Raw genomic sequence first — 27057 nt, forward strand, 5'->3', positions numbered from 1 at the left:
TGCTTGTGTATTGCTACTGTATTGCCATCGTATAGCCTATTATTGCCTGTGTATTGCCCCCGTATATCTTTTTTTTAAAGCCTTGGAATAAATTTATAGGGGGAGTTTGTGTATTGCCATTGTATAGCCCTTTATTGCTTGTGTATTGCTACTGTATTGACCTCGTATATCCTTTTTTTTTTTTTCAAGTCTGTATTGCGGGTATGAATGTGGGGATGGGGGAAAAAAGCTTCACGGGGATGGGGATGGGAATGGGATACCCACCCCCGATTTGACCCATTGCCATCCTACAAAGGCAAGAAGAATTAGCTATATATACACATAATGTATATAATGTGCTCTCTTCAATTAATAATATAAATAAAAGTATTTTTCCATTGCATACACTTGCAAATATATACAAACAACATATTCAAGACTGAAATTTCTCAAGTAAATTAAACTCAATTTCATTCCATGAGGACTAAATAATTACATGGTCTGTCTGACACACAAATAGTTCCTTAATTACATATTTTTTTTCCTTATAACTATAGTACACTTCTTGCAACAGAATGGAATGTTGTCCCACCCCAAATTGATGAAGGTTCTCAATGACAACAATCTTCTAGAAGCCAACAATAATCTTGCTCCAACTGTTATGAAAAAAAAATGTCAATTATCTCAAGACTTAAGAGTTAGGGTTTCAAATCGCTAGAGACCAAGCTTGTGGGATATGGGCCGTGACATGATCACGTACTCTACCAATTGTTGCTTCACCTTCCCAAATTCATCCATCATCTTCCTCTACAACAGAAACAAAATAAAGCAATATCAATATGTACATATATAAATATGTATATACAGAGTAATACAAAAGACAAATTGGTACTAATGAGGTAGATCTTTGATATGCTCTATTGGAACCATCACTTTCCTTTTATTGCTATATATGCAGATGCGCAAAAGCACAAACAAGCCCAATTTAAAATCTCCTACTTGCGTATCAAGAAAAGACTCAAAGCAGACTAAGTTTCTTATAAAAATAGAGTTCATTGTTTTTCGTCTGTGCTTCATTCGTAACTTATAACTCACATGGTATCCAAAATTTCACACAGTGCATCAAAACTCAATCAAGTTAACTCTGGAACAATGAGAGAACAACAATATTAATCAATGAAAGAATTATGAAAGAGGCTATCATTGATCAACAACATTAACTCCAGAACATAGACACCACAGAGGTATGCAGTACAATTTACTTTCATTTAATTTCTACACAAAAATAATCTTTTAGATTGATATAGTCATTCATTGCAAACTGAAATTTCACAGCCATGAGAATAATGCCAAGAGGAAGAGTATCATATCACCTCAAAATTGGAAAACATCTAATGGACGAGGAAAAGCAAATCTACCAAGCACAAGACGAAAAGCCTTACTGCTCAAGCTTGATCAGTGCATATCTACATGGGCGTTAACCCCCGTATGATCATATTGCTTATTTTTTCTATTCTTGGCATTGGCTTTGCACCATTTATGTTTTAACAGTGCATGAATTGTTCCAAATTAAAAACTTCAAACCGCAGGTCCTAATTATAGGCAGTAAATTATGACTTAATAAAAAATAGTCATTGGAGTTGGATCTAGAAAGCTGAAAGCATCACATGGCTCAAAGAAACCAAATCAGGGGACCACGTACAACAGGGGCTGTTGTGCTAGCTAGTACTGCAGGGCAGGGTAGGGCAGGGCAAGGCAGGGCAGGTCATGGCAAGGGACATTTGGATGCAAATGCTAGAGATATAGACCCTTTCTTTTAGGTAAATGAGGAAGACGAAGCAGCAGAAAAACCTGGCCATGTGAAGTAGCAGCATCAGACCCTTTCTATGTTTCTTTTGTTTGTTCACATACTTTTTTGCCATATCATGGCCCTTAAGATTCCTGCAAAATAATAACATGAACTTTATTTCTCAATTTCACAATGACACAAAACAGTGTAGTATTAACTTGTTCACAGCACAAGTTAAATGGCGATGTCGAAATGAAAGAAACTCAAGGCATGACACAAAAGTTGAAAAATAAGAAAATAAATCTAATAGAATTCCAAATATCAAATGACACAACCAAGTATCCATTCACTATAAACTGACATAATATGGCACCTGTGTAAGTCTTCATGTAAAAACAGGGACATTTCTCAAGCATTGTTAAAAGGTAATTAAACTAATGTCAATGGCGATCTAACAAAACCATTATGCACTGTAAAGACATCTTCGTAAACAAATTATAATAAAACTCACATGTGCTTCCTTCCATTTAGATGGGTTCATTGGGTCCTCCTAGAAGTTCACCTTTAAGTATATACCATGAGAATTGTCCCAATTGGTTTGTATCTCAAAGAAAACCATAGTGCGCCTCATTAAGGTGATTCATCGAACACCTACAGGCCATTTTTTCATGCACTCATCAACTCAGCCTAACCAAACAAATAGAACCATATATTTAGAACAAGCAAATAAGCATGATAAATAAAACGATGTAGCAAGAATTTGGATTTTGAGCAACTTTCTAGACCACTATATGAAATTGAAACAATCAGAAGAAAACCCAAATAACATATGGGTATGAAAGTAAAGGCGAAAAGTTGAGCTGGGTACCTGGGACGTCATCTCTAGGTATATGGATTTCAGGAATGCTGAAGAAATTGAGAAATTTATTGAACCGGAGGGGAAGAACGGCAGTTGAAATAGGTGACAGAGAGTGAAAGATGGAGGTGGAGAACAGCGGCCGAAAGAGAGAGAGTGAGGTCGTCGTTGCTGATGTGGGTTCTGAGGAGGTGACAGTTGAGTACTTCGATTGTGAATAGCATTGCTCAACGGGTAATGCCAACCCGGTTGTAGCATAAAGAGGATACTAATGTCAGCCATTTGATCAATCTAATGGCCTAGTAAGTAGTCCCCACAAATAACCTCCGCATTATAGTCTCGCCGTGAGTTCATCACCCTAACAAAAAATCTGAAATCTGTCCAAGTCCAAGCCCAAAACGAGTAGACTAATCAGTTCAATTTCAATTTTGTAATGAAACCGGACCCTGCCGACCATAATTGGAATATGTCCAAAATCCCTCCCTCTCAATTAGCAATGACGTTTACCATAAAATATCAACAATAAGAAAACCCATCTCACTCACGTAGACACAAAACAATTCGATTCGAACCCAAAGAAATGGCTCTCATCTTCACCTCACACTCTTCTCTCTTCTCCAAAAGCTTCACCCACCAACTCTCATTTCCAACCCCAAAATCCCAATCTCTATCTCTCCTCTCTTTCCCCTCACCAAACCCTAACCCTAAGCTCCCCTCACTCCATCTACGCTCCTCTCTCTCCGACGATACCCCCACAGACGGCGACCGTCCGACAAAGATCACTGACGAGTGGGGCGAGGAGGCCGCCCCGGAGGCCGAACCCGCATCCAAAGTCTCCGAATCGGACCCTCCGCAGAACGAGGATGAGTGGGGAGGTGGAGGAGATGATGTCGTTGAAATTGGGAATGGGAGTCCGGCCAAAGCTGAGGCTGAGATTGAGGAGAAGGTGGATGGTAAGTTTAGTGAGCTCAAGAGGGCTTTGGCAGACACTGTTTATGGGACTGAATTCGGGTTTCGGGCCGGGTCTGAGGTCAGGGCGGAGGTCTTAGAGTTGGTTAACCAGTTGGAGGCGGTCAATCCAAACCCGGCTCCGACGGCGAATCCGGGTCTTCTTGATGGCAACTGGGTTTTGCTGTAAGTTCAATTTTGTCTCTGAAATTTGATTAGAAAGAGTTAAATTAGGAATGCAATAGCATAAAACTCAAAATAGAGAGTTTGTGTGTGTATATATATATGTGGATTTTAAATGACATTGTTTGAAAGCAAAAGCATAAGTCTTTACAAATAAGATGAAATGTGCATTTGTTTCGAACTGTCATTGAACTTCTCCAGAGCGTTTTTATAGAAATTTGAAGTCATTTAAGAAAAAGTTAGGAAAACAAAATTTCATAAAGAAGAACATCAACAGAGCTAACAATAGCTGTTAAATCCAAGTTGAATTATCTTATTTGAATATTGCGTCAATCATGTCCGAATTTGATCACGTTACAATGATGATCATTTACATCCTATTTGGTTGTTAGGGTGATAATATCGTGCATAAGTTTTTATAATACGTTTTGTAGACTTTGAACGTAGTATTGAGAATCTTAGATTAATCTACAGATTTGATTTTGATGCAGTAATTGACCATATTTTTTGTTTCCTACGTGCTTTTCATAGGTCTACGGGAATTGGTTTTTGGTTGGAATTGAAAATAATTATGAAGGTGGACATCTTTTAGGGTGTCTCCAACATGTTGAGTTCTGTCAGCATGAAAGTTCTTGGTCTTTGCATCCCTTTGCAACATTGATAAACACATTTAATTTTTCCTTGAGTTAGAAAATTTGAAAAACTAGATTTTTGTTTTTCCTTTTTCTAATTAATGGTGTAATGGTCATGCTTCAAGACACCCCATTATTTTTATTGGTATTGAGGGATGAATCATCCGAGCTTTATTAAGGTATTTTCATAGCTCCTATGAGGCTGTGGGTTTAGGTGATAGTTTGTGCTTGAATAACCTTTCCATTTCCATTTTTCGTCATTCTCTTTTTCTAGTTAAACCTTTTCAATGATGTCAAAGTTGTTGCACAGTAAAGTTACTCCTAAAATATCCATGCCCTCTCTTTATTTATTTCCTGGTTTCTTATCTTCCTGTTTGCAAATTAAATTCAAGTTTAACATTTATCATGTAATTATCTATATATATATATATATATATATATATAACAATTTGATAATTGATTACTACTGTATCATGTTAGGGTATGTGTAGCCATGCATGGGCTTCATCTGTTTTCTAAATATTAATTGAACTTGCAACTTCAAGTTTCATAAATATGTTTTTTCGTCTTCTATTTTTGCTCCTTTTTTATGATTGTACCAGCCTTATATGTATCTGAACTTGAACCAAGGATCAGTGATAAAGCTAGTGGGAGTTATGCTCTTCATTTAGCTCATATTCCCCAATAGTGTATAAGTATTGGTAGTATGGCAGAAATTTTTTTAGAGCCATTGGGAAACTGAAAACCAAGTTCTGTATCCATAATTTATTTCGCACAATATATTATACATTACGAATGATATACACATCTATTTCTCTGGTTGCTTTCGACCTGGATGCTTTGAACAATTTGACGATTGTCCTTATGAAAGATAAAAATGGTTCATGGTTTTCTCTTTCTCTTTTATCCTTTTCAACTGCTCCTGATTTCATTTATTTTACTTATTTGGTTTGATCTCCATAATTCAGGTACACTGCATCCTCTGAGCTGTTGCCACTTCTGGCTGCAGGTAGTACACCTTTGTTGAAAGTGAGTAAAATAGGCCAATCGATTGACACCAGCAGCTTAACCATAGTGAACTCAACCACGTTGTCTGGCCCTTTTGCCACTTTCTCTTTCAGTGCATCCGCTAGCTTTGAAGTTAGAAGCCCTTCAAGAATTCAGGTATAACTTGCACTGATAATATCTGGGTGAATAATATTCTTCTAAAACAGGACAGTGTTTCGTGGTAGTGAAGTGATGAGTTAATCAATAATTTTAATTAGTACATAAATATATATTTTTTAATAAAAAAAAGTTAGAAGTTATTACATGGTAGATGAGCACCAGAACCTTACTAGGTTTGAAAATATCCAGGTTGAATTCAAGGAAGGCAGCGTTTTGCCTCCAAAGATAAAGTCAAGTGTTGATCTCCCGCAAGAAGTGGATATCTTTGGGCAGAAAATCAATTTATCACCTGTCCAGCGAACTCTCAATCCTTTGCAGGAAGCTGTTGCAAGTATCTCAAGAGCCATTTCTGGTCAGCCACCATTTAAGGTTTCCATTCCAGGAGAGCGGACGAAATCTTGGCTTCTTATTACATATCTTGATGAGGATCTCCGGATCTCGAGGGGGGATGGTGGTCTTTTTGTGCTTGCTAGAGAAGGCAGCCCCCTCATAGTTCAGTAACCTGGTATGTCGTCGGTGTCATCCATACAAGGCATATATATATATGCATATAGAATTTTACTTCGATGAAAGGAAGATGATTGTACATTTATCCTTGTATACAAGAAGTTTTTGAGATATGGAAGATGTATCCCCTGTTTATTACCTCCCTTTCTGCAATACTTGGAGGCCAAGAATAAAAACCTTGATTAATTTACAAGTTTCTCTGATACATGTGATGCACAAGACTAAAATATTTAAATAAGACTTTTGACACCCCAATCCCAACCGCCATACTCCACATGCACCTCAATAGACCCCAAATTTGAACGCAGCACCCCCATCCAGGCGAACCCACTCTATCCCTGTCTTTTCCTCTCTCTCTCTCTCTCTTCCCGCCTCTTTCTCCCTATGTCCCTCTTTTCCTCTCTCTCCCCTACGCCTTCAATTTCCTAAATAAAGAATTTTCAGTCATCATCTCTATCAAAAGTGTCGCCGAGAAAATCATGGCCAGTTGACCTGACGAGATCTTGAAATCGTCGGTCTGCAACGGCCTCTCGCTGGGGAAGAGAGATAGAGGGAGAGGAGGGAGGGGAAGAGATGGTGGAGTGCAAGGAGGACAAGATGGGGGTTGGGCGATGGTTGTGCGAGAGACCAAATCACAAATAGCTCTAAAGGTCCCTTTTCACACTGTTCTTCATTTCCGCATAGTTCCCAAGGGATGGGATTGTGCCCAAAAATTATACAATATGATGAAAATCGAATCACGGTGTCAATCTTCAAGGGTCCCAGAAAAATTATTGGTTTCAATGAACTATATCATGAGGTCCAAATGCACAGTTCAAACAGAAAAAATGTTGAAGGAGGAGGAGGTGGAAGAGAGTTTTTTTTTTCAGTGCTACTATTTCCACCTCCGGTCTTATGTTCTCACTTACCTTATATTCTTACCCACCATGTAAATTTGAAAAAACACAATTCTATTTTTACACTCACCATTATTCCTAAAATATCCTTTAATTATTAATTCAAGTAAATTCTCTTTACTTTCATTCAAAACATGCTTCAAACCTTCAACCTCTGTCAATCAAAACATGTGGAATCCTCTGTAAAGTATTATTAAAAATAAAATAAATAAAGAAAATCGCTCTCAATGTTCATCGTCTCTCCACTGAATGAAAACAATAACGGAGAGAAATGCTAGAATTAGAAAGAAAATGAAAAGCAAATTGAGCAAATGAAACAGAAAGCTTGCGTACTTGGGTTTAGAAACTAAGAAGAAATCTGATGGAATTGTGTTGGACCTAGTTGAAAATTTTGAAGCTTTATTGGAACTTTAATTTGGGTTTGGTCGGGATGAGGGAGAGAAGGGAGGGGTTGGGGTTGACAGGGATGAAAGAGAGAATATGTGGGTTTTTTTAAATCTAAGTCCTTAAAAGTCATTTTACAAATGGATAAATTTGTTTTTAAATTTTGAAGATAAAGGTGGGTGGAAAAATAGAACAAGTTAGTGAAAATAGTAGAACTTTTTTTTTTTTTCCGTTTGATTTTTAGTTTTTATTTAACTAGACTGTTTCACCCCTATATTTGATGGCAACATTGACATAATGTAATGATAGGACCAATGCGAGGATTAATAAAGAGTTGGTGGACCATTTGAACAAATAATTTAGTTAAAGAACCAAAATGCAACTCTTTGCTCAGTTACCCAAGCCCTGTTGTTCCAAAAATAAAAAATCATCCCTCCATGTCATGTAGGACGCGGTAGTGCACGCCAAAGCCATCACCCATGTCGTAATGAGTTTTACTGTTCAAAATTCATCTTCTTTAATTTTCTTCTCCAAACTTGTTGATGTTGAACTTTTGGAGATTTAGGGTTTATAAAGTATCAATTAGAGATTTACAATTGAGACTTATAAATTATCAATTGGGGATTTTGTTAGTCTATATGCTTACATCTTCTATATATTATTCAATAGATTATACTTTATATAAGTGTTACTTGTATTTGTCTTTTTGCATTAGATGCATTTTGAAGAGTAAGACTCATTATGTTCCTTGTGTATTTTTTTGTTATCAATGAAATTCAATCGTACTGTCAAATTTTCTATAAATTTGTACGTAACATAAATTTAACCCACGTCATTTTGAAATTATGAATCTGTTCCTGAACCACTCGTAAACGAACCCTAAGAAAGAATATTACTGACAGATAAATGCATGTATGTCACACAGACAGAGCTAAGCCAAAAAGAGAAGAAAAAAAAAATCTAATTACAAGTCTAGATGCCTCTGGCTGTGGTGTAAGCCCCAAAGATGGGCAATAGGAAGTCAAGCATATGTTCAAGCGTTCAGAAAGGTTGATTAAACAAAACAAGTAGGTGACCTACAAATTGCAAAAGAAGCGTCACCTGACAAACAGAATGATCATACCATTACTCCATCAAAAGAAAGACAAACCAAAACAAAACCATTCATTGAAGTCATCATAATTCCGCCATGAGGAATCTGCAACTTTCGGATCTTGACTACTTTCAATGTTATATCCCTTGGGATCTTTCATTTGTCACTTGAGAAAGAAATAAAAAAACTATCTGTAATCTTCAGGTTAGCCTGCTGATAAACCCACCATCCACAACCAAATTATGCCCGGTGACAAATTCAGAGTCGTCAGAAGCCAAAAAGACGACGCCGTCGGCTATATTCTCCACAGAGATCGTCTTCCCTATTTTCAACCTCAAACTTGACTCCACCAACCTCCCCACATCCTCCTCCTCCGCCACCGCACCCGCCTTAAAACTCGACCGCAGCAGCGGCGTCGTCACGCTCCCCGGGGACACGCAGTTGACGCGTATCCCGTACGCGCTCAACTGCACACTCGCCGACCTCATCAGCCCCAAAACGGCGTGCTTCGACATTGTGTAGTCCGCGAACTTCGCCGACCCCACGCTCGCCGTCACGCTCGCCGTGCACACGATGCTCCCCCTCACGCGCCCCTCCACCATCGCCCTCGCCGCGTGCTTCACACTCGCCGCCATTCCGCGGGCGTTGACCGCCATGACCCTGTCGTACATGGCCAGGTCCAGCTCCAAAACGGTCTGCTCGCCTGCGCTGCCGACGCCAGCGTTGCTGAACATGATGTCGAGGCGGCCGTAAATCCTGACCGTCGATTCGATCAAGCTCTTGACCTGGTCCTCGTCGGTCACGTCGCAATGGATGTAGATGGAGCGGTCGGAACCGATCGATGCGGCGACGTTTTGGCCTTTCTCGTCCTGGACGTCCGCAATCACGACGGCGCGCACCCCGTGCAAGGCGAATTTGCGCGCGGTGCCTTCGCCAATGCCGCTGGCGCCGCCGGTGACGATCGCGACCTTGCCTTGAAGCTTTTTGTTGGTAATTTCTTTCGGATCCGCCATTTTCTTTAATTATATGGATTATGATTAATTTGCTGCAAATTAAGAGACGCTGCTTAGCTTAATAGAGCATCAATTTTAGAATTAATTTGAAAGTTCAACAATGAAGCAGACGATGATTTCAGATACAAGCTATTTTACTTACTTGCAGTATTTCTGATTGGCTGCTTAGCAACATAAAATGTAGTTTCTTACTACGACGACCAAATTATTTGGAGACCTCCAAAACCACTTCTACTCGTATTGTGTGGCTTTTACTTGGCCACGTCATCAAGAGAGGTTGGGCTGCTGTTGCCAGCCATTCCTCCAGCCTCACCACTGCTCAGAAAAACTATGGGCTGACAAAGTTATTAAGTATGTCATTCCGTGATTGGTCGAATATAGTTTACTTGAAAAAACTTACTTGTAACGAGGATAACACTGTTTTGTTATCTTCAATCAATAATATAATGACACGTGAAAAAATTATCTTACGGATCATTGTGTTATTAGTCAGAAATAACAAAAAATGTTATTCCCGTTACATAAAAATGTTTCTCTCATTTCACACAAGTGTTTTTCCGTACTACACAATTTTGGAAAGAATACAAGGTGTGTGCGTTGCACCTTATTTGATTGAAGGACACATATCGAGAGCAACAGAAAAATAGATCATAATGTTGTGAGTGAAGTTTGGGTGTATTTCGGAATTGGGGTTTCATAAGTGATTAAGCACTTTTATAGCGGATTGCAGTGTTCTAAGGCCATCTCCAACTTAAGAGGTGGAAACCCAAATTTTCAGTTTTGAGTCCAAAATTCTTCTTCAATCCATGTATTTTGGGGGGTGGAAATTTAAGAAATGTCAAATTTGAGGTGGAATTCCAATCCAAGTTTTTCCTGGACTAGTATTTTATGTGGAGCCCAATAGCCAGTTGTGCAGCCCATGTGAAGGGAGAAAAAAAGCAGGCTCTGTGCTGCATACTGATTTCGACCACTCACCTCCTTTCCGTGTGACAAATGTCATGACACATGAAAGAGGCGTTGATATCCAACGGCTTCATTTTGAGAGCTCCTGATCCTTTTTAAAAAAAAATACCAACAGCTATTCCAAAGAAGTTGATGTTTCCCATTTTATTTTATTTTTAATTCCAACAACTATATATAATCAATGGCCATGATTATTTTAAATCCAATGGTCAAATAATTTTTATAATTAATCTAAATTAGATCTAATCTCAAAACTCATCCCAAACTCTATAAATATCCATTTTTTTGTTATACTTGCTTTTATTCTTTAAGTAAAATTATTTTTGGATTTTTTTAGATCAAAATGTTCATAAAATTAAATCATGAATATTGAAACAAAAATAATGTCAAGAAAAATTAACGATAAAAAAAAAATTAGAGATTAATAATTTTTAAATAATTTAATAAAGTTGTGGACTCAAATTATGAGTCTATAATGTTGGAGAAAAAAATAATTTGAGTCTTAAAAATACATGAATAATTTTATTTTAAAGGGTGAAAATTTGAGTTTAGTCTCAACATGGTTGGAGATGGTCTAAGACAATACAGATTGGAATCCAAGTTTCATTTACAGGTATGCAAGTATAATATAACAAAGAAGAAACTTTATCACATAGAAAAAGTCTTTGATTGCATGACAATAAACTGTATAACTTTGTCAACATGGAAAAGCAATACCATTCAAGCCCAATACGCTATTAGGACATTTAAGCCGATGAATGGTCGAAAACGCGTTTCACGACACTAATGCAATTATGAATCTCCTATACTTTTTAGGATTAAATTCAAATTAAACCTACAAGTCAACAAGGAGAAATTGATTAAATTTTGACTTGACGGATATACCGCCCCACGTGTTATGCATCAATTCGCTCAAGTTATAATACATGTATCTATTTATTTACATGTATTATAACACGTAGATTAACACAACTCACCTATATAATAAAAGCAATGTTCCCAAAACGGTCATGAAATCCAACAAAAGAAAAAGTTCAGAACCTAGGAATTAAATCAGATTGCCAAAAAAAACAAATGCCACTTTTATCATCAGGAGAGAAAAGAAGAACATGAATAATTAAATACTTGAAGCACTATGAGCATCATGCTGGAACAGAAGACTCGGCTGGTGGGTCATTCTAGGAAAATTGTCTAACCTGCAACAAACAGGTGAAACATGGTTGAAAAACAAGATCTTCTCTTCTGTTAAACATTAACATTTGCGCAGTAGAAGGAATCCACATGATATGGATTTGTGTCCTCCACCCAATACATAAATGGCACCTCAAAGTTTATGCTGATCACATGCATACACCTCTACATAAACTAATTGTATGTGCATCTTGCTCCTCTGCCTCTACTTCTCACACCAGCTGCTGGTGTTGATTTAGTTTATAAATATATTTGTTCATTGTTGCTACTACTACGGTTGCAAGAGGCTTGTAGTTCAAGTGGTCAAGAGTCGTAATCCATGTACCTAAGGTCAGTGTTTGAATCCCCTCTGCCCAACTATCGCTTGTATTATATAAAAATAAAAAAACTTGCACCTTCCTTTTTCTCTTCTTTTGCAGACCTAAGGTGGCCAACTGCATTGGGCAGGTGGACTTTGCACGATTATCCTAAATTCAAATGCTCATAACGAATAAGCGTAGATCAAATCACGCATGATCACTCCACCTATTAAGTAGTTTATGGCTAGGCAGGGGTGATGAGAATTAAAATCGGTCAATGACACGCATTGATTACCAATTGGAGCAATCGGGCTCACTCGCAGCATAATAAATAGACAAGACCTCCGGTCATGGAAGGGAATGGTGTGCAAAGGAGTTGTTATTTCTTTTCGTGTAACTTAAGCATTGGAGTTCTTTTGCTTACATTGGAATGGTGTGCAAAGGAATCAGTTGTTTCTATCTTTGGTTTCAAGTCACACGAGACATTTTACATAACGTGTGGAATTTGTATCACATCAAGTATTCCATGAATCACATCACAACATTAATTTGGAGACCAAAAAGATAAGATGCTTCATCATTGGTCTCTTGTGAATAAAGATTATTTCCCATCATGAGTTCTTCACCATCCTTCCATTCAAAAGTGAACCCTTCAAAATTAAATCATCATCAACATTGCCTAGCATGCTCCTAATTAGAGACCACTATTATAATTTGTATGAGAAGATCATATTGAAGTGAAGTGAAGGCTGCCTTATGTAAATCATTCCTATCACAAATTAAACAGATCGATGCATATATAACTTCATGGTCAAATATATGCACACAATAAACAAACAACAGAGAAATTAATCAAACTATACCTGAAAACAAAGAAAACCGATGGATGGAATTTCCGAAATGAATTAACTAGCTGGGAATTGTCTAAGACCAAGAATTATCAAAAGCAGCAGAAGTAATGGCATGAGCAAACTCCTGGAAATCGATCCTGCCATCCCCATCAGTATCAGCCTCCCTGATCATCCCAGTCAACTCCTCAGCCGTAAGAGCGTGTCCGAGTTTAGCCATGGAGTGAGCCAGCTCAGCAGCTGTGATGAATCCGTTGCCGTCCCGGTCAAACATTCGAAACAGCTGCCTCAGCTGGTCCTCCGTGTAAGGAGACTTGGCCGACACAAGCTCGGGGGCTACGAGGGCTACGAACTCCGAAAACTCCACAAGGCCATTGCTGTTGGTGTCTGCCTTCTGGATCAAGGTATCCAGCTGATCAGGCCCTGGTTTCAGCCCCAGTGAGCGCAGAAGAGACCCCAGCTCCAGCTGTGTTAGGCTTCCGTCGTTGTTTCGATCAAACGACCGGAATATTTCACGCAGGTCCGCGATTTGCTCGTCGTCTAGCTTCACTGGCTGCTTGTTGCTCATCAGGACGACCAAAAGCTAAAAAAGTTTCTCTAACTTTATTCTCCGACTCAAAGATGAATATGTGTGATGGTTATGATCCTTTTGTTTCTATTTTGACCTATGAGGAGTGTCCACGTACCACATTAGAAAACAATGCCCAAAAAGAATAAGGGACAGGAAAATTTCATACAAGCAAATGGGAATGAGATCAAATTGTACTTCTCTGTTCTTGATGATTTGTAGTTAGTCAGTTGAGAATTCAAGTTGTGGGTTCGGATCGAAATTGAAGAAGACGACGATGATCTGAGCTAAGCTGAGCTTCATTGAATTCAGTGTAGAAACATGGTGATTTGCGTGAAAATTGGATCCGTGTTTAATGAGAATGTGGGATGAGATCAGAGAGTCTGAGGAGGGAGGGTGGAAGCTTCAAAGATCCAATCCAACATCTCCTTTCATGTCCTACTTAATTCCTCCTCTTTCGGTGGATCCTCCGAATCAATTGCCCTTCAGTCTTGACCCAAATATCGGATCCGATATTTGAATGGCGATCACAATCACACGCATAACACAACGTTGAAATCTCAAAGATGATGATGATGATGTTTGTTGGTGATCAAATAATAAGGTCAAGGTGGTAGGAATTTGAGTTTCGATCACGTGATTAAATTATTATTAATTCCTTTTTATTTTTCTTGAGAATTGTGAGCGTTGGATTGATGGGGATCTAACGCGAGAAATTGAGGTGAAAGACGCGGGAATTATGTGACAGGTGCCCGCGCTCGCACGTCTTTTTTTTTGCTGTCAACGGCTTTTTAAAACAAGTGGAGTTTTTGTGTGCCTTTTGCTTCGTTGAATAATGGTTCACTCGCCACTTGGAAGTCAATGAGCTTTTGCCACGTCATGGTACGGATGCATTTGTTATTTGCGGAATTTGTGTTTTGATTATGATGATGGCATGCGTTGCTTTGGTAGGTTACAGGTTGGAAACGGTGGGGAGAGGGGCAAGAGAATGTTATGTAATTGATCAGATTGGAGTGGGGCATTTCTAAAGACTAAGGACGGCGGTGTTGGTGCCTACTTCATTTATCTGGGTTGACCAAAAATTCATTATGATTTTTTAACAAGCAATTTAGTGTGGATAAACACTAAATTGCTAATGTTTGTTTTATAAACAATGTTGGAGGGTGGATATTTGGACCTCATATCTTCTGAAAATAATATGCAAAATTAATAAACCTCAAAATGAAGAGCCTTAGTGTGGTGCTGGCAGATAACTCTGCAACACAGAAGTTAGTATAATTGGGAAGTTTTGAGCTTATTCATATTAGCATTTGGAGCATTATTGTAAACCTATTTATAATCCCAATTAAAGCCAAAATAGTGTTTCTTTTTCAATCAAGCCAAAATAGTTTGAACTGTGGTTGATGTAAAAGAAACTTCGGACCAAATGTCGTGCTTATGAAGAGCATAAATTGCTTGATTCCTGGCAGCTTGGCATACCAAAAACTTTGCAGCAACCAGTTATACAAGTGGGAAGTTCAACTTTATGATAAGAACAAAGGCCTTGTTCATAGTGAATATTGATTCTCATCTTGTGGTCATCGGATATTTGTAGGTCAGCTTGTAATGCTTGGGGATCAAAATGGGAATACACAGGACTCAACCTTGCAGGGAGTGATGCAGGGACTGGCGACAGGAGATTTTTTTTTAAATTTTTTTAATACAAGCAATATTGGGGGAAGTGGGACCTAAAATCTAAACACTCAAAAGGTACTTCAAAAGGAAGTGGTTCTGATTATATTCACTTTTATTTGATGTGGCAAAGGACATAAAGATATGCATTATTTTGCCTATGCGGAGAAAATCAACTGCCCTACTTGCATGTGCAAAAAACAGAGCAAGCTGCCTCTGATACTAATTGCAGACCTACCAAAAGCAGGTTTAATTTTCTAGAAAAGGATTAGTATTGGGTTTTGTCATATTTAATGAATTAATCAGCTAGAGACCAGAGTATATGACTTTGTTGATCCTAGTTTTTTGTAAATGATATACATATACATATACATATATATGCCAATTCAAGCATACAGGCTCAAAGGTTTATAAAGAGAGACTACGACAGAGTTGGATGAGATTTTGGACTCTTAAACCTGCAGGCCTACCTAGGCAGTCTAATTAGTGTTGCAATCATAGAAATATGGAAGAACTATCACATATCTGAACGTCAAATGAACACTTAATCACAATTATGGAGATAAAAGAAACAAAAAAGGGTAGAAAGGTGAATTAGAAATGATACAGACAAACAAGTAATGTAATCTGCTCCATTTGAGAAAATGACTATAAAAATCTATACTCTGATTCACCTCCAAAGAAAAGCTCACCCTTGTGCAATCGCAACCCTTTGTATCATGCTTTCTTCTTTTTGGATTTGAGCATCACATATCCAATGAAAATGCATAAGAAGCAGAGAAGCACCATGCCAGCAAACACAGGTATTAATATGGCATATTCTTGGGGCAGGAAATACCGGTGGATAAAGTGATCACTGTTTACAAACGGCTGAAACACAACGAGAGTAAATATCAACAGCAGGTTAATATATGTGTAAGAAGCATTTGAGAAAGAAGTAGCGAAGCAAGGCAGGTAATTAACTGACCAGGATTATAACCCAAAATGTGTAATAAGTGAATATAGATAAACTGATATAGGATAACAGAAACCCAACGGCCTTGTCTGCCAATTCCATTGTGATGTCTGTGGCTTCTGCTACCTGCAATTACAAAGAGGATGAGGATCAGCAACTTCATATGAAGTAGCGAACAGTTTCAACAAACAAGTACAAGTGCAGGAACATGTATCACATTACACAGGGAAACCATCTTGAAATTGTATCTAAACCCAATGGATAGTTTTTATACTTTCAAGGGAACCATATACCACCACCAAAACCAGTAGCATTTCAAACCAACAATATGCTATCTCCATAAGCAGTAGCAAATCAGATTTACAAATATAGTTCTGACTGATTCTAAGCAACCAAATCATTTGGTTTTAAAACATGAAAAATATGAAGGGAAGGGTGCGTGAAAAATACAACAATTATGCAACCAAAGCATTTGGTTTTATAACATGAAAAATATAAAAGGAAGGGTGCATGACAAATACAATAAAATAAACCCTCAAAAGTAGCAATCAACAAAAATTTTAGAGCAGCAACTTAACAAAACCGCCCAGGTTCAATGAGAACCCACCATCAATACCAAGCACCATTAGGTTTTTGGCATCTGGTTCAAAGATGCAATTTTTTGAACCATATTTGACCAAAATCATAAAGGGCATCACCTAAACTAAAAATTCAATGAGATACACAAATGCATACACACACACTCAATTGAAAAATCAAACATGGAGTAATTGGATTTGCTTTCCATAGCAAACAAAAACCATAATTGGTGCGACAGATTGGGCATTGGATTATGATATTGACCCTTCCAATGCCAAACGAACCCAATTCGAAATTTGGGATTTCAAGTTTTCAGTTTGTTTTCCTACACTGTCACAACCAAATTTACTTACCCGAGACAAAGTCCTTCTTTCAATCTCAACGACGATCGCTATCAGGCCAATTTCGATTCCCCTCTCTCTCTCTCACTGTCTGCAAGCCCTAATCGTATACAAAGAGATATTGAAGGACGACGACTGGCGCGTTCAGAACAGAAGAGATACCCTGCATGCCCTCGGCTTAATAATATGTCTCTTTTTTAAAAATTCTTTTGGACTTAACTATTCCAAACATAAAGCCCATGGTCAGCACCCTTGAAGGAAAGCCCAAAACATTGTTCATAAGTTACGGACTCATTTTTCACCGGGAAAAAATAGTTACGGTCTGTCAAAGCTTATTTGAAGGACACCATTGAAGAATCACTCACATCCCTAATTAAAATGAAACATGATGGCTTCAGGAATTGATGCATTGTCTCTCCTGTCGATCATTATCTTCATGGTTTCTACCTGTGGCTTGAGGAGCTTCATTATGTGTGCAGGTTTTAAGCTTTTCTTATTTCAACCTTGTTCAACTTCATAAACTACACTGAAATTTTCTCAAACATTTGAAGTGGCTAAAGATGGACCTCCATTTTTTATTTTTTTTTAATCTTGGCAAAATAATATTATAAACTACTCTAGTGTATTGAATGGAGTTTCGAACTTGGATGTAACAAGACGAGCACATATACCTTAACCAACTGACCTAACCACGTCTCCATTTTTAATCTCTAACCTTACTCTTTTCATCGGTCCATTAATTTGTTGACTAATCACAAATTGGTGAACGAGGGTTGCGAGACAATTTCAGCACACAAAAACATGTGAATTTTGTGTACAAGCTCCAACTTCAAAACTAGCCGAGCATCAAATTCATATCATATATCAGTTTGATAAACATGTTGTGATCCATTAGAATTTTCACATTTTGAAGCAGCGACATCTTTGGCCAAATTACGGCGAGAACTGATTACAAAGCAATAATCAGGATTTAAAATCCCCGTAATTTAATCACAAAGCCGTCTGATGTCACAAGCCACTACAGCTTCCCAAAATGAACAAAGAACAACAGGCAAAACAAAGAGTATCATATAATTGTCCCAGAAAAATAAAAGAAAACAAATACACTTCTCTGAAAGCAGATTTTGAAAAACAGCAGTCAACCCCAGAGGAACTGTATTGCATCCAACATCCTCAAAACCTATCTGCTCCTTAATTTGATCCCAACATTGTTTGGCTCCTAAAGAAACACATAGGGGTAAATATTTCCCCATCATTTTTGCAGCATCCACTGCATTATATCTTTCCGTATAACTCCCCCAAACGCACCTGCACTGTAGTTCGATCTTAACGGTTGAGGCACATTCATGCATAAGTGCCTGTACTGGTTTATCATCCCAGAAGGCTTTCGTGATCTCATCATCATTGTAATTGGAGGAAGGGGTTTAGACCACATATTGGTCATTGTTGAAAACAGATGCCTGTCGGATTCCTGATTTCTGGTTATCTGGGTACTTCCAGGAGTTTTGAGGTGGGAGGAGTTTACCTTATTCATCATGCTAGCACTGGTGGGGGGTTTTTCCAGAGGACCCCGAATCTGAGCTTCGGGTTTCATCCGATCAAGCCATCGTAGGATCCGGTTACCAAGATTTCGACCAACTTCTATGTCTCTTTCCTGTATGCTCTTGTGAACCTTGATAGCTACATCAAACACAGCACGTGTTCGCCTTTGAATGAAAGAAAACACAATGGCCGTAGCAGTTATAAACTAATACAACAACAAATGATTAATGGTCATTATTTAACGAACTATTGCAGTATCACAGGAAACAAGTAAAATTGGACTGTAGGAACAAACAAACTGCAGTGATCCTACCGATGATTAAACACGTCTGATAGTTTGAATGCTAAATATGTTCTGATGAGCTATGAATTTGTGCTAAATATTCAAATAAAAACGTCCAGGATAATAATCAAATGTTTATCTAATCCAGGAAGAACACATTACATGAAGATTGCAAGAGGAACTGTGAAGGGTTTAGAGATGTCAGCAACAACAAATTGCAGAGTTTGATGCATCGAAACTTATGCGTAAGGTTAAGTATTTACCCAACAGAAATATTTTAACACTGAAAGAATGGGGAAATCACTGGCCACAGCTAATTTCATAAAAGGAAATTGAAAACATCAAAGAAAACAAGATCTGAGAAACATTCAACAAATTATATATTAAGATTACAAAAATTCCTAAACCACGAAGAAGAAAGAGCACACATACATTTGAATGAGACTGATGCAAAACATGAATTAAACCAATTTTATGGATGCAAAGATAAAGGAAAGAAAAATCATGCAAAATAAACCAAAAATTATATTCATATTGAGAGGACAATCTAGAATTATGGATTTGATTAAATACATCAAACTCTTCCCAAATCACAACTATTTCAAAGAGAAATTAACGGACAAATACCTGTGAGCAAATTGACGGATCTTGGGGTGCTTAGGGCTTATGAGGCGTCGCTGAATCTTCAGAGCCAGTCTATAAGTGCGCCTCAGCCCCAAGAAATAGGCTGTTCCTAATGTGATCTCCCACAGCACCATTCTTCCTTCCTTTCTTCTTCCTTCGTTTTCGCTTTGTGCGTCGCTTGTGTTTGTGCTATTGTCTCTGAGAAGTTTTTCTTATTATGGTTTTGTTTTTAGGTTTTCGTTTCTCGCAAGCTTTCCACGGGCCGCCAGAAATTTCGATCCTCGTCAACAACATTCTCAGTTTCCCTCTGCTTCGCGTCACCGATCAAAGCGTCATCGTGTAAGTGGGGATACTCAAGTTGATCTCAACCGTTCGTTGGTGTTGATGAAGTCAGTAACGCTGGGCTCTCTTCTACATAAAGGCCCAAACCAGTGGAGTTTCAAGTCTGGATTGAAATTTCAGGCCCAACGTATTGAGAAAAATAAAAAATACATCACACTAAGGAAAACAGTTTGTGGCTCAGGTCCCAATCCTAGCCAACTCACAAGTCGTTTTATGGTGAGCGTCGTTTATAAACCATAGATGTGGATCTTCATATTAGCAACATGATTCATTTAAATAATAACTTCACTTAAGTTTAATGTAATGATCATGTGGCTCATATGAAGGTCCATATTTGATACCCTAACTATAGAATTTCGCTCAAACTCACCTTTACAAGTAAATCAAATCCTAGCCCACTCAGCTACTTACACCATAGGCCAGACCGCTCTGCTTTGGCCCAGTCTACAATGATATTGAGTTGGGGGATTACGTACAGAGGATCTTGAGTGTGGCATAAGCGTAATTGTTCTTAATCACATGAGTTACAAATTTCTTGCATTCGTCAAAATATTACTTTACAAGAAAGAATTTATTGCTAATGTGGGTTAGGTTAGTTGGTCAAGGTAGGGAGTCCATCCATTGCACTTAAGTTCTAATCCCTCGTAGTAAATTAGAATAATTTCAAGTGATTGTATTTACCCATGCATCTAAGTGTTAGGTTCAATTCTCCTCTTTCCAATATTGTTTGTATATAAAATATATAAACAAAAAATATTTTAAAAAAATGATTGATTTGAAAAGAAAAAGAAAGAAATTTTATCCGCAATGTCTTTATTTTTTGTATTTTTTAAAAAGCAACAAATAGAAACAAAAAGAAAAATAAAGTTCCTATTTAAAAATCTCAGATTCGAGTCATACAGCTCACTAATAATTTCCTTCCCTTTTTTCACCCACTCTCTCTCTCTCTTTCGTTTTCTCTTTGTCCTTCTCTGTGTATTCAAGTCTGTGACCATGCAAAGACAATCGCTGGGGGGCTCACCGGGCTCCAAGCTCCACCAGGCCCATGGCGGAGCCAAGGAACAGGCTCTGCTCCTAGACGATGCTCCCAACCGCAGTAACAAGGACCTTTTAGTCTTTTCCACCTCCACCTCCTCTTCAATCTCCGCAGACGACGACCACAAAGCATCAAAGCCTCACCGCCTGTCATCACCGCCCCCCACCGCTCCACACAAATCCATTCACGTCATCCCCGTCCTTACCCTCCTCTGCTTCCTCATCCTCTTCCTCTTCTCCCACAGCCCCTCCCAATCAGGTAACTCTCAATCAACGGCTCTTAACTCATCTCGTTTTTTTTTAATCTTCATTCCTGACAGTCGGTTTCGTTTCCGTTTCAGATTTGGCTCAGTTCAATGGCTTTACGAAACTACCAGGGAAAAAGCGCGCAGGTACAATGCAGATAATTAATCGTTCTCAATTTTTTATGCGCTTTTAAAATTTATTTTCTGTTTCATTTTTCGTGCTTTTCGTTTTTGTAGACGCCACCGACAACCAAATCGGCAACTTGAGCCGATTTATTGATATCCGGAAGAGCGATGTTTTGGCGATCCGCAGCCTCAGGAACTTGCAGGACACCCAAGGAACCCGAAAACTCCCTCCGAGATCTCGCTCCCACCGGAAAATAGCCGATTTTTAAGCCGCATTCCCTGCTTCTCTTCTCTTCTCTACTCTACTCTACTATGTCCTCATCGGCTCTCGGTGAAAGAACTCGCACGCGCGTCACCGTCAGCTTTTTTTTCGCACGTGTAAATTCAACTGCTGAGCAAGCTTTTTTATTTTTATTTGTTTAAATTTATTTTAATTTTTTGTGTAAACATATTACTTGAGCGCTTCAGTCGCTTAGAGAAAGATTTCGAACAGCGAAATAACGTAATTCTTACAGATCTTTTTGTTTTTATAAATTTCGTGTGTGTCGTACGCTAAAGTGAGCGGGTAGGGAGGCGTTAATTAGATGAAAGGACGTAAACGTGCGCCCGATGCGATACAGCTGGATTTTCGTACTCGACCGTTGCTCTGCACCCTCGGGTTTCGGTCGGAATTTGCTAGCTGGAAAATTGAAGGGGTAGATACATTAACTGCGTTCTGTGTGACCGCCGGTGTATAGATTTTTCTGTGGTGTTGGCTTCTCCTGCTTACACGTGGATAGCAAAACGTTAAAGTTGTCACTACGTGGACTCTTTTTAAAACTTTTTTAATTTATATAGCTTTCATTTTTTTTAAATGATTCATATTTTATTCTAAGGGGAGGGGCCGCCCCCACAAGGGGATTTGACCTAGTGCCATGGGTTTGCAAACAAAGACATCACCAATGTCGACTGTTTAGTACACTGAATTCAATAATTGCTATTTTAATTCTCGATATTTTTGTAGTAATATCATTGAACTTATACTTTAGTTTCAATTTGTCAAAGAAAATTTTAAGAAAAATGTCACTATAAATTTCAAAATCCATGATTTATTCAAAATTCATGATTTATCATCTGACTTTAACATTCAATTTTTCATCAATTTTAAAGGTATTTTAGTCTTTCCATATTCAAGAAAAAAAGAAAAGAAAAAAAAGAGATCTTTCTCTCCCTTTCTCCCTTATCCCAACACCACCCGCCCCCAAAATACGTCACACAAGACCCCACTCGCCCCTAAAACACATCGGAGGGGGAATAGAAAGACCCTTGAAAATGGAAAGATTAAAAAACCCTTTAAAATGAATGGAAAATTGAAGAGTGTTAAAGTCATATGACAAATCATGAATTTAAAAAAATTAAAGTGACATTTCTCTTAAAAAAAATTTTAAAGTGACAAATTGAAACTTAGGTATAAGTTCATGTGACATTTCTACAAAAATCTCTTTAATTCTCCAAAGTGTAGGTATGCTAGCATGCATTACTACTAAGTATTAAATTATTAAGTCTGATTTTGATACACTTGTAAATAATTTTTTTTTAAGATTGTAAAAGAAAAAAAAATTCACTTAATAATATAATTCGAAAATCAATATAGACTTTTTAATGCATAGGGTGAAATGGGTTTTGCTTTTTTTCCCCAAAAAATGGTTGTTACCCTCATTCATTGAGATTTTTATTGTGGTATATTATTTAGAATTATAAATTTATAAATTTTAAATTATATCAAGTTAATTAATATTAGTTTTTTGTTTTTGTTTTTGTTTTTGTTTTTATTTTTTTAATAAAAGAAATAGAAGGCCGAGTCTAGTAGCATGGGCTTGTAACTAAGTAGAGCATTAAAGTGATTGGTTGCTTCAAACCTTCTCAAGTGAGGCATATGTGGTGGTTTTGGGTTGTTCACCTTGGTGGTGGTGGTGAAGTTGCACAAAACACTTCCCCTACCCTCTGGTTAGTAGGGCCCCCAACCACAAAGGTGGGTAGCAAACCCAAAAAAAGAAATGAAAGGAAATACTTACAGGTGAAACAGAAAGGTAATCTTGATAATTTTTGCGCATGCATTTTTCTCTCTCGCTTTTCTTTTATGGAGTCGACCTCCATGGGTTGTAAAATTGGATGCAAATGTGCATCAAATTTCACATCTCTAACTAAGTCACTATTTCTAGGTGTATGTACCTATTGAAATTGAATTGAATAGACCATGTTGTTTCGGTAAGGATTCAATGAGCGTGAACTCATTAGGGGTTTGAATCGGTTATAATTCAACCTTTTTTAGAAATCCTTATCCATGTTAGAATCCAATCTCATCAATTTTATTTTTTTTTTAACAAGTAAAATTGGGAGAAGGGAGATTCAAACACAATATCTCAAGTGCAGAAATAACTGCTCTTAACCACTTGAACAGCATGCCCTTTGCAAATCCAAATTAATCTAACTTCTTTTGAGGAATCCATCTCTAATTCAATTACAATGGATTTTGCCATATTAGAATCCAATCAGATTCCATCAAGTATGCAAATCCAACCCAATCCATAATTCTATTTTGAGGAAAAAATCCAAAGGAAATATCCTAGCCGCGGCTCCTTTGCGCGTCAGTGGCCTCCCTCCTTACCAACCTCCCTTCTCTTGTCATCACCATGAAATAGTCGTCGTCTTTTAGTCCAAGCATACATAGAAGATGTCGGGTTTGGAATTAGCCGGTGTGTTACAATGGGTTTAGCTTGTATGATGCTATTGCTCTCTTCGAGTTGCCGTAGAGGATGTGGAGTGGTGCTTATGCTTCTTAGGTTGTTTATGTGTTGTTGTGGTTTTGCCTTATTTTTAGGTTGTTTTATTTCTATTTAGCTTTGGCTTTTGATATAGATTTGTTGTTTCTGCCGTTGCACAACGGATCTGTATTGGAGGTTTGAGTACATTTGCTTCTAGTTGTTGAACCAGGAATTTTATTTATCTTTGAGTTGTGCATGATTTTCTCCAGATCAATTCAATATGTTGTTGTGTTTGATCACTGGAGAATATTTATTCATGTTTGGCACATCGTTGCTTTGTATTTTTGTTTATTTATCAATAAAATACTATTGCTTATTCTTAGCCCAAAAAAAAAAAATTTATACTTTGAGGAATCCATATATAATTCAATTACAATGAACCAATTAAGAATGCTTGGCTCTCATGCTCAATTTTTTCAATTACTTATAGGAATTCTCGTATTTTTTTTTAATGTAATAAGCCTATCCTCTCTTCTGGAGGGAATGTACTCTCAATGTTATGTATCACTTGAGGTGAATTTCTTCTTTAAGAGCACCATATACATTCAATGCTTGTGTATATCTTATGTATTTGAGGGTCAAATGTTATAGTGTTCCTAGTATTAGCACTTTCTAAGAAAATGTCACATGATGCCGTTTCTTTTAAATGATATCATATATATAAATATTTTGTATAGTGATAGTTGTCTCCACTCGATTGAAAAAGTTTCATGTTTAACTCATATAGATGCGAGAACGATATATAGTTGTGACAATTTTAATACTTAATTGTGACCACTCACATTCTAATGTTGCATTGTTTTTTAGAAACTTTCCAATTGAGAGTGGCAATAATATACTAAACTTACACACACTATACATATGCTAGGACTCGAACCCATGACCTTGCATGAGGGTGCAATTACTCCAAACTATTACACTAGTGGGTCCTTTACTGTTACATTGTGTTTAATACAAATAATATTAGGGGAAGGATGAATTGAACTGAGAACCTCAAGGGAAGAGATAAATGCTATTAACCGATTCAGCTACGAACCCCTTTTTTATTTATTAAACTTTAGAATTTAAGCTAATTCTCATCATCAGATTGTCATATTGCTCAGCATTAGCAAGGGGAATAAACAAGCTTGTATTTTTTGTATTTGAGAAATTAAAAAAAAAAAAGGTTATCCAAATTCCTTTGTAAAGTATGACAATCCGATGATGAGCAATATGCCTTTTCCTTATGATTATTTTATAAACTTATCTGTTTCCACAAGAATATTAGCGTGTAAAGATCAGGCTAACATTGCTAATTATTGAGGGAATAAACAAGGTTTTTATATTTGTTGCCCCATCAGTTTCACATTAATATTTTTCAAATGTTTCATTTTCATACATTTGTATTGGTATAGTTAAATAATATTGGGTCCAAAATTTTGAACAAAAATGGTGGTCCCCTGCAGTCACAAGTGGAGCTTAAAGACATCAACTCGTGATTGTTTACAGCCTGGTTTTCTTCTGGTGGAGCCTGTACCATAATTGGAGTATGCATTACTGTGGACCCATCAACACCCAAAAGCTTCTAAAATGTAAACTATATTACCCAACCTTTCATGTGGAAGCCTTTTCTCTTTTCCTATCCAAAAAAGTCTTTTTTCTTTACCTTTCTTTTTTGCAAACAAAAAATGCAAATGTGTTTTGTAGTGCGCCATTCTGAATGGTAAAGATTAGTCCATGGCTATGAAAAAAGTACAGTGAGAGTTTTGAGTCCCCTTGGTTACGATGTTCATATGAATTTATTGTCATGTGTCCAACATTTCTGCAAGAGTTACAGATGACAAATTAGCTCTTGATTTAAGAATATTTCTTAATTTTGTATAGAATATCAAAACGAAAAGTGAGTCAATTTCTATCATTATTATAATATTCCGTATTTCAATTGGATATCATAAATGTATTTAGGATATGTTCAATGAGATAATGAGACAAAGACATAAAAACAATATAGAATTTTTCGTACTAAACTTTTTTCGTGGATTCATCGGTTCAGTATACGTATAGTAGGCCTCCTCCACCACTCCACCGGTGGCTCGGCTCGGTCTCGCTCCCCAAGGCAAGGAAAGTAGTAAGAAAGATATCGATGGAGCGGGGCAGAACCTCGAGTAAGACAACCAACCCTGGAGGCCATGGCTTGGCTTTATCCCGTAGGTAGTAAGAACAGAGAGAGCCTTCTGTGCTAGTAATACAGAGAGGTGGGGATTGAATGAGGCGATCGCTGACTGCAGCATATATATATATATATATCTTATTCTATTTGTATATTCATTAATAGAATGATTCTAGAATGGGTAGTTAGGTGTCAACAAGGCATGCTAGTATCCTTGTCAACTCACCATGAAGAAATTAGAATAGTATTGGAGTCACCATAACGTGTCTTCATAGTAATTCTTTTCTTATCTGTTGTTGACTTGGAGTCAGGGGCGGATCCACAGAGGAGCAAGGGTGGTCAATTGACCCCTGCAACCTCTGAAATCCTCCATTAGAGCCGCCCAAATTGACCCTCGCAAGGTGCTCGATGAAATGCCCCAATGGGGCAAACTGCTGTGCTGCTGCGCAGCTGTGGAGAGCTTGCGCGCAGCGCACATCATTTTTTTTTGTTTGGTCGACGTCAAAACGACGTCGTTTCATTTAAGTGGTTTTTTTTTTTTGCGCCCTCGACGTCGAAACGACGTCGTTGCACTTAAGTTTTTTTTTTTTTTTTGCGCGCTATTCTTCAAAACGACGTCGTTTCACTTACACTTTTTATTTTTTAATAACACCTGGCCAAAACGACGTCGTTTTGGCACAGGTTTAAAAACAAAAAAACAAAACAGCAGCACAGCTGCTGTGCTACCTGAAAACCCATCAGTTTCAAACCCATTTCTTCTTCTCAATATCAAATTCTCTAACCTAAATTCCAACCCCAACTAAAACAACCAACCTCCAATCCAATTCAATGGTGGCTTTCCCTCCCCCCTCACAAATCAGTCGGTGGAGGCAGTAAAGTGGCGTCGGCGGTGGGCACTGGGCAGCAGAAAATTGAATAAGTGCCTCCAAAATTCAATTTGATTTCAAAGGTGGATTTATCCCTCAAATTTGAGAGTATGTTATCCTATTTTCTTTATGCTTTAATTAATTAGTAAAGATTCTTATATGTTAGTGTTTTTTGATTA

General features: G+C 37.7%; 6 protein-coding genes across 9 annotated transcripts; 2 read left to right on the top strand and 4 right to left on the bottom strand.

Moving 5' to 3' along the window:
• LOC18777538 (plastoglobulin-1, chloroplastic) lies at positions 3074-6254 on the top strand. The gene is made up of 3 exons (XM_007209242.2): positions 3074-3758; positions 5356-5551; positions 5744-6254. The coding sequence occupies exons 1-3, from the start codon at positions 3205-3207 to the stop codon at positions 6053-6055; spliced, it is 1062 nt and encodes a 353-aa protein (XP_007209304.1). The 5' UTR covers positions 3074-3204; the 3' UTR covers positions 6056-6254.
• On the bottom strand, positions 8272-9765 carry LOC18776170 ((-)-isopiperitenol/(-)-carveol dehydrogenase, mitochondrial). Its single transcript, XM_007209408.2, has 2 exons — positions 9590-9765; positions 8272-9479 (listed from the first exon to the last, which is right to left on the bottom strand). The coding sequence occupies exon 2, from the start codon at positions 9445-9447 to the stop codon at positions 8635-8637; it is 813 nt and encodes a 270-aa protein (XP_007209470.1). The 5' UTR covers positions 9448-9479; positions 9590-9765; the 3' UTR covers positions 8272-8634.
• On the bottom strand, positions 11318-14047 carry LOC18776324 (probable calcium-binding protein CML18). Of its 4 annotated transcripts, none has more exons than XR_002271814.1 (2): positions 12764-14046; positions 11318-11606 (listed from the first exon to the last, which is right to left on the bottom strand). XR_002271814.1 is itself a non-coding variant. In XM_020564393.1 (2 exons), the coding sequence occupies exon 2, from the start codon at positions 13314-13316 to the stop codon at positions 12825-12827; it is 492 nt and encodes a 163-aa protein (XP_020419982.1). In that variant the 5' UTR covers positions 13317-13413; positions 13515-14045; the 3' UTR covers positions 12608-12824. The 4 variants fall into 4 exon arrangements, 1 of the variants encoding a protein (XP_020419982.1); XR_002271816.1 differs by lacking the exon at positions 11318-11606 and adding an exon at positions 12262-12530 and having other exon boundaries at positions 12764-14047; XR_002271815.1 differs by lacking the exon at positions 11318-11606 and adding an exon at positions 12262-12590 and having other exon boundaries at positions 12764-14047.
• Positions 15008-17018, bottom strand: LOC18776555 (dolichol phosphate-mannose biosynthesis regulatory protein). Its single transcript, XM_007209782.2, has 3 exons — positions 16875-17018; positions 15955-16068; positions 15008-15857 (listed from the first exon to the last, which is right to left on the bottom strand). The coding sequence occupies exons 2-3, from the start codon at positions 16042-16044 to the stop codon at positions 15705-15707; spliced, it is 243 nt and encodes an 80-aa protein (XP_007209844.1). The 5' UTR covers positions 16045-16068; positions 16875-17018; the 3' UTR covers positions 15008-15704.
• Positions 17699-19666, bottom strand: LOC18776671. Its single transcript, XM_007209568.2, has 2 exons — positions 19315-19666; positions 17699-18568 (listed from the first exon to the last, which is right to left on the bottom strand). The coding sequence occupies exons 1-2, from the start codon at positions 19443-19445 to the stop codon at positions 18115-18117; spliced, it is 585 nt and encodes a 194-aa protein (XP_007209630.1). The 5' UTR covers positions 19446-19666; the 3' UTR covers positions 17699-18114.
• LOC18776478 lies at positions 20497-21573 on the top strand. Its single transcript, XM_007209641.2, has 3 exons — positions 20497-20947; positions 21030-21080; positions 21171-21573. The coding sequence occupies exons 1-3, from the start codon at positions 20647-20649 to the stop codon at positions 21326-21328; spliced, it is 510 nt and encodes a 169-aa protein (XP_007209703.1). The 5' UTR covers positions 20497-20646; the 3' UTR covers positions 21329-21573.

This window comes from Prunus persica, chromosome G5 (assembly GCF_000346465.2).
Source record: "Prunus persica cultivar Lovell chromosome G5, Prunus_persica_NCBIv2, whole genome shotgun sequence".
Taxonomy (NCBI): Eukaryota; Viridiplantae; Streptophyta; class Magnoliopsida; order Rosales; family Rosaceae; genus Prunus; species Prunus persica.

Coding starts and splice junctions, on each gene's coding strand:
- LOC18777538 (XM_007209242.2), top strand. CDS start 3,205: ATGGCTCTCATCTTCACCTCACACTCTTCTCTCTTCTCCAAAAGCTTC. Junction 3,759..5,355: donor GATGGCAACTGGGTTTTGCT/GTAAGTTCAATT, acceptor TCCATAATTCAG/GTACACTGCATCCTCTGAGC. Junction 5,552..5,743: donor GAAGCCCTTCAAGAATTCAG/GTATAACTTGCA, acceptor GAAAATATCCAG/GTTGAATTCAAGGAAGGCAG.
- LOC18776170 (XM_007209408.2), bottom strand. CDS start 9,447: ATGGCGGATCCGAAAGAAATTACCAACAAAAAGCTTCAAGGCAAGGTC.
- LOC18776324 (XM_020564393.1), bottom strand. CDS start 13,316: ATGAGCAACAAGCAGCCAGTGAAGCTAGACGACGAGCAAATCGCGGAC.
- LOC18776555 (XM_007209782.2), bottom strand. CDS start 16,044: ATGGAATTGGCAGACAAGGCCGTTGGGTTTCTGTTATCCTATATCAGT. Junction 15,858..15,954: donor CATTTTGGGTTATAATCCTG/GTCAGTTAATTA, acceptor GTTGTGTTTCAG/CCGTTTGTAAACAGTGATCA.
- LOC18776671 (XM_007209568.2), bottom strand. CDS start 19,445: ATGGTGCTGTGGGAGATCACATTAGGAACAGCCTATTTCTTGGGGCTG. Junction 18,569..19,314: donor ATCCGTCAATTTGCTCACAG/GTATTTGTCCGT, acceptor TTTCATTCAAAG/GCGAACACGTGCTGTGTTTG.
- LOC18776478 (XM_007209641.2), top strand. CDS start 20,647: ATGCAAAGACAATCGCTGGGGGGCTCACCGGGCTCCAAGCTCCACCAG. Junction 20,948..21,029: donor CCACAGCCCCTCCCAATCAG/GTAACTCTCAAT, acceptor TTTCCGTTTCAG/ATTTGGCTCAGTTCAATGGC. Junction 21,081..21,170: donor ACCAGGGAAAAAGCGCGCAG/GTACAATGCAGA, acceptor TCGTTTTTGTAG/ACGCCACCGACAACCAAATC.